Source organism: Bidens hawaiensis, unplaced genomic scaffold (genome assembly GCF_021521415.1).
Source record: "Bidens hawaiensis isolate Kalapana, Puna unplaced genomic scaffold, B.hawaiensis_p1.1 tig00007125_1, whole genome shotgun sequence".
NCBI classification, from domain to species: domain Eukaryota; kingdom Viridiplantae; phylum Streptophyta; class Magnoliopsida; order Asterales; family Asteraceae; genus Bidens; species Bidens hawaiensis.
In genome coordinates this window covers 131,644-138,787 of record NW_027491489.1, presented here as the reverse complement: position 1 = coordinate 138,787, position 7,144 = coordinate 131,644, and the positions used below count along the sequence as shown (strand labels likewise).

Below are 7,144 nucleotides of genomic sequence, written 5' to 3'. Positions count from 1 at the left end.
CACCCACCGCATACCTCCACCATGTATCATGTGCCTAAAGTACCATGAAGTATCAAACGTCGCCTTGATAAACAATCAAACTCTCCTGCCTGTTGTCGGAAGCCATGGAACCACCGGAGTGCCCAGTATGTCTCCAGCCATAAGACGACGAAGTCACCATCCCACGCGTCCTCGCTTGCAGCCACCCCACCTGCGATTCTTGCCTCACCCACCTCCCTAAACCACCCTTCACTCGTAATATACGTTGTCCAGCTTGTACCCAACTCGTCACTTGGATGAAGGATGGAGCTAGGGTTAGGGTTTCAGTGCCGTTTTTGGAGAGATTTGAAGGGCTTTCTGGGTAAGTTAGGGATGGAGCTAGGGTTATGGTTTTAGTGACGGCGGCGTGATGGTGAAGGTGTGGGGATGCTGCAGGGCAATACACATATCAGTGAAGACAAGCTAAGGATCGGAAACGACGGCGGAGATGGCGGGTGCTGGGGCAGCCGACAAGAAAACGAAGATGGTGGTGATGGTTGTTTTCAGACGACGGTGATGATAGTAGTTGTTATTTTTTTTGTTGAGTGTTGGCATGAGTAGAAAGAGAAGATCCTCGGGACTTGTATGTGGTTCGTCGATGTAATCGGTGACGGTAAACAGGGTTAAGAGGCGATGGTGGTGGACTGGTGGCATATTTCCAGAACTTAAATCTTGATTGTGGTGGAGGCCAACGAAGGAGCGGGTGGTGGTGTGGTAATGGAGGTGGGTGGATTTTAAGGTTTGTTAGTCAAGGAGATGAAATACAGATGTGAGGTGTTTGAGTTAGATAAATCTTTTTACATATTACACAAATAGTCCTTTAAATTGTTAAAGGACTAAAATGCCCTCATGTGCAGGGCACATGAGATGACTTAACTGAGAAACTTAACATTTGTTAGTGTAAAGGACAAAAACCATGGAAAACATCCAAATAAAGGACAAAGAGTGAAACTATTTTTGATAAAGGACCCATTCCATAATCTATGTAATTCAAAAGGACAAAATTTGTAATTTTTTCGTAAATATACAACGAAACCTAGTTCAAATTAGGTAACACCGACATGCTAGGCTGCGCGTATCCCGGCTCCTTCTCGTTCAAGTCAGGACATAAGTTGTCGAACCACCACAGGTTTTTACACTTGCTTTCTCGGGTGTATGTTTTGAGATATGTGTGTGTATGTTTTTTGGGGTGATATGGGTGATATATAATAATAAAGGGAAGGGAGTGAGAGCCGGTGAGCTCAATAATTCAAATGGACCAAATACGCCTTGTATAGCACTATACGGGGCTTTTAAGGTATGACCCGACAACCTAGGACTGTCATAACCAGTCCTAGGTTGTCAGTCGTACCCTATATGCCGTGTATAATGCTATATGCGGGGTATATAACACAACAGATAAGACAAAAGTGTACTTATACGCAGCGTATAATACTATACGTCGCATATTTAGGGGTGTCTAGGGTGTCCTAGTATGAACCATAATAATAATAATGATAGTAGAAGCAAACAACTTTTTATAGGAAGGGTGAGTTAATTTTTTCTTTTTAATTACAAAGGATGGGTTATTATTATTATTATTATTATTATTTCATACAAAGGATGAGTTAACTTTTCAAAGAAACAAGTTGATGCCAGTTGTTGTGATGGGTTAATTTTCTTTTTGTTTTATATTTTGATTAAGAAATATGTGTAAATTATCTATACACCCTTACATAACTAGCACATATTTATAAGAACAATTTTTTCATACGAAAGATATAAAGCGACGTCATTTTTTTAAAATACCTATACTATAGTTTCCAATACTATAAAGGACAAATATTATAATTTAGTCTTAAAAATAAAAAGTGTTTACAAATGTTTATAAATAATAATTAATAAGTATTATAGGAATTGACTTCGAGCTAAAAAGTGCTCAAGAAGTCATGAGTACAGGTTCCTATTTAGAAGTAGAGCTCAAACTAAGCGAGCACAAGTTCTTTTAAATTAAACATGCTCAGACTTGGTTCTAACTCAATTACGCCTGTAGTACCTTTGTTGTTCTCTCCAATTCTTCATTGGTCTTGAGCATTGATAATTGAAAAGTTATTCATATAAATTTGGAAATTAAAATAATAGAGGAGATATAAAGAGATTTACACGTGGCCCTTATATATATAATTAAGCCCAATTTATGCGCTTTTCTTTGGGCTGGCAATGCTTTGGTGGCCTTTAAATTATCAAGTTGGGCTTGCTGACTGCTGAGTATTAACCAAGCATTGCAAATGATTGCAGTATAATATGTGGGCTTATCTTATCATCACTATTCATAACCAGATTTTCCGGAGCAATTGGTAAAACCTTAACGTTAAAGCCCGGGTGTTGGTAAAATTTAACGTTGGTAAACCCGAACGTCACGTTGGCGAATTGACACGGATACAGTTAGTATCGTTTACGTTCACTACGGTATGGAAACCATTGCTAACACCTTAGTGTCCAGAAAAATATATTCGTCAAATTAACATATAAACAAATAAACTATTTATAACGACGTTTTCTTGGTAAACTCGGGCGGTGATAAAACTCAAGCGTTGTCGGTCCCGGGCATTGAGGCGGTAACTGGACACGAATTTGGTCGGTTTCGGCTACGTTTATTACGACCCCGGAGCTAAAAAAGGGAAAAATATAAAAATTGAGTGGACCAATGGGTTGTGTTGGTCGGTAAACTCAGGCGTTAGTAAAACCGAGTGTTGTCTGTCTCGAGCGTTGAGACGTTGAGTCTATAAGAATTTGGTCGGTTTTTGTCACGTTGTTATGATATCGGAATTAAAACAAACAAAAAACAAATTGTCATCCGGTAAGCTTCCCTTATGTTTGTTAATTACAATACCAGAATGGAAAAAAAAATGCTATGAACAAATAAGGTGCCACCAAATAGCACCAGTGACGGCTTAACAATAACGAACTTGTCATTTATATTATATTAGATAATAGATAATATATGTTATTGGAAATCATAAATGTTGACCTTTTAAAATGTTCAACTGATAATATGAAGAAAAAGAACAAACGATGCTTAAAAGCATGGGTTGATCGAGCACCTGAAAGTCTACGTCTTGCTAGGAATGGAAGCATTTTAAGAAGGTTATACTGAGAATAGTCATGTTTATTAACATATTTTGTTTCCGATATTAATATGTTTAAATATAAGTATAACTTGATTATTCTTATTAATTGTTCGATGTCAATCAAATGTGTTGAATCATTAGCATAGCTGACCGATTAAGAGGTAACATCTAAATCATTTAGCATACTTATGTACCTTAATGTAGAGGTAGGGTATGAAACCCACCATTTGACAAAGCGCCACAATATCACTAACGCCAGGCGTAGTGCATGGCGCGAAGAATGTAGTCCAATATTACCTTTCCTGACACCTAGGGAACGGTAATGCAAAGGTCCCACCAACATGGGACAAAAGGATGGTAACCCACATAGGGATAAACACCAAACCAATGAGGATTAGACAACACATAAAGGACGGTACAACAGTACAACCACGTCCTTGTCAAAAGGCCATAATGCCAACCAACTTCTACCAACCACCACGATCGCACGAATGGAGAATGTTATTGGTGGAAAACCTGACAAGGTGGTTGGTCACACACTCTCTCCTCCGCCTATAAATACCAGTAAACCTCCAAATGGTAAAACATATACTTTCTCCTCCTATCACTATCAAATTATACTACTTCATACTATCAAGTACTGATTCTCACGCCGGATGGTGGTTACGAGAGAATCCCCCCATTACTCGTAACGAGCTCACAGTGTTCTGTTTTGCAGGTTACACTGTCTGCGCCAAGAAGGTTTTATAAGCCCCCGTGTAGAATACGTAATCATTACCCTCGGACTAACGTGTTAGACCTTGAGGGGAAGATCCGTGTTTCTTCATTGGCGCCATCCGTGCATATAGCTAGAATAGTAACCCACTCCGTTCTTGACTCAGATGAGTGGCAAGACTACACCGAAAGATGTTGGCTTTTTGAAGGAAACGTTGAAAATCTGGACATAGAAGACACGGGCGGAGGTCTTCTAAACACCTCCACCGTTCACCCTACCGTCACGGATAAACAAAAACCGAAGACACGTTCCAAAGCAACCATGCCGCCAGACATCATGGCGTGGCTCGAGGCAGAACAACAAAAGCTAAGAGACAAAGTACAAGAAAAAATGGCGTCCGTTGTGAAACCTAGATCACTGTTTGATACAGCTTCTAGTAGCAGCGAAGAAGAGGAGACTGAAGAAAACTCAACGCCAGCTCCTGCGAAAACGCCTTTCGCCAAAACATCTCCTGCCAAGCAAACCAGCAAGGCAGGAGACAAGTCACAGCGGTCAAATCTTAAGGCAGATTCACGCCTAGAGGACCCGGACTATGAGGAAAGCTAGAAAGAGCCAGACGCCAGAAAATTGGTAAAATACCATCCAGAAGTGGCCGTTGATTTTTCCAAACCATACCGGCCAACAACATCGGCGGGTAAATCAAAGTTTGTAGCAAGAATAGCCGAAGCAGAACTACCAGAAAATCCCAAAATCCCGCCAACGGTAGGCCAGTATGATGGTATCTCAGATCTAGACGACCACTTGCAAACCTTCACGGCTGCGGGATTAGTATCAGGGTGGACCATGCCGTTATGGTGCCATATCTTCACGCTAACCCTAGTGGGAGCCGCTAGAGCATGGTTTGAGAGATTGCCAGATAGCCAAATTTCAAGCTGGGAAGACCTGGCAAAAAAGTTCATTCAACAGTTTAGCCAGCAACGGAGACACATCAGCGACCCAGCGGACATTTTGAATGTCGTTAGAAAAGATAACGAAACGCTTGAAGATTTCATCACAAGATTTAACCAGGAAGGCCTGAACATTGGCGGCGTAAATGAAGAACTTCTGCGGGCAGCCTTTCGCCAAAACGTAAAGTGTGACGATCTTATACACAACCTTAGAGGTAGAGATGTCATGCCGCAGAGATGGGATGATGTTATGACCGCGGCCAAAAGGTACGCGTGAATGGAAAAAAGCCTGGGAAAAGAACTGGCAAAAAATGACGCCAGAAATGACATTAATATGGCCCGCCAGGGTAAAAGAATGTCCTCCGTGTGGTCAAGGTTAGACAGCGACAAAAAGTCTACCTTCGACCCATCCAAAACAAGACAAAAGGGCCAGTCAAGCATGCCCCAATAGAACGCATCCAAGTGGACTCCGCTGACAAAAGCCCAACCCATATAATGTACAACGAGGGGATCCAATTGAAAAAACCGGCACCAGTTAAACAGGGGCCGGGCACATATATGAAAAGTTATTGCGACTTTCATGAACAACATGGCCATTCGACAAACCAGTGTATCAACTTAAAAGATGCGATCGAAGAATGCATCAAAAATGGCAATTTAGATCACCTCGTCAGAAACATACGAGGAAAGTACAGACGCCCACCCCCAAGAGATGGCGGAAACCCGAAAAGAAGATCAAAGATCTACACGCCAACATGATCTTAAGCAACGCTCAACACAAGAAAAGAAAAACAGATTGGGCGCCATGGAAAGAAGAACAAGTCATTTTCCCAAAAGTAAGAGGAGGAGCGAACAAGAAAGCACCCTTAGTGATCACAGCCGTTTTTGGTAACTACAGGACGCCACGTTTCTTTGTTGACACGGGGGCAACGTCTAACATCATGTATCGCCAGTGTTTTGACTTGGTGGACGAAGAAGACAAACGTCGATTGACGATAGTTAACGCCCCAATCACAGGGTTCAACCAAAGCATTGCATACCCGCTGGGGCAGCTAACATTCCCAATCGAACTAAGTGATGGGCTCCATTCGCGAACGGAAGACGTCGACTTTCTAGTAATGGAGACACCACACCCACAATATGACATAATCTTGGGAAGAGAAGCCATTGGTGATTTCAATGCTACCCCGTCAACAGCACATGGGATAGTAGGGGTGCCAACCCCGACTGGGATAACAATGATTCACGCCAACAAAGAGTGTAACATGGCGGAGAGAAAAACACCGCCACAAAAGACGCTTCAACTCGGTAAAACCAGAGAAATGGAAAAATGGATACTCAACAAAAAATTCCCAGAGCAAAGCATAACCATTGGACCAACCATCTCCGAGGAAGCACGGGCGGCACTCAAAAGCCTGTTGGTCAAGAACATTGATGTCTTCGCCTGGACTCCGACGGATATGACAGGGGTCCCATGAAGCAAAGCGGAACACGAGTTGAAGGTTAACCAAACCTTCATTCCGGTGGTACATAAGCGAAGAAAAATGGGACCAGAACAGGAAAAAGCATGTGATGAACAAGTTCAGCAATTGTTCGATGCGGGTATAATCAGAGAAATCCAGTACCAAACATGGGTAGCCAACCCAGTAATGGTACCCAAGGCAAATGGCCAATGGCGCATGTGTATAGACTTCAAAGATCTTAACAAATCATGACCAAAAGATTGTTATCCATTGCCCGAGATCGACCTTAAAGTTGACGCGCTTGTACCATTTCAGTTCAAATGTTTTCTAGACGCGTACAAAGGGTATCACCAGATCCACATGGCGGCAAAAGACCAAGACAAAACGGCGTTCAGAACAAACAGCGGAACATATTGTTACAAAATGATGCCATTTGGTCTCAGGATCGCCGGGTCTACTTACCAAAGGCTGATGGATAGAGAGTTCAAACCTCAGATTGGAAGAAATTTGGAAGTCTACATGGACGACTTGGTCATCAAAAGCAAGACGGAAGGAGCCATGTTAAAGGACATCGAGGAGACCTTTGGAACTCTAAGGTAAATTAGCATGAAGCTTAACCCAGGAAAATGCTCCTTCGGCATGGAGGAAGGAAAATTCCTGGGAGTAATCGTGACGAATGGTGGCTTCAAAGCCAACCCAGAAAAATTGGAAGCCGTACGGAAAACGCCGTCGCCAAAATCAGTCAAACAAATGCAAACGCTTAATGGCCGATTAGTCGCATTGAATAGATTTCTATCTAGTCATGCGAAGAGATCATTCCCGTTCGCCTCAACCTTGAGAAACTGCCTCAAGAAATCTCAATTCCAATGGACGAAAGAAGCAGAAACGGCG

General features: G+C 42.2%; 1 protein-coding gene across 1 annotated transcript; it reads left to right on the top strand.

The window, feature by feature from the left end:
* The first annotated feature begins 4,686 nt into the window (after positions 1 to 4,686).
* Positions 4,687 to 5,067, top strand: LOC143634557 (uncharacterized). The gene has a single exon (XM_077102598.1). The coding sequence runs from the start codon at positions 4,687 to 4,689 to the stop codon at positions 5,065 to 5,067; it is 381 nt and encodes a 126-aa protein (XP_076958713.1).
* The last annotated feature ends 2,077 nt before the right edge of the window (positions 5,068 to 7,144 follow it).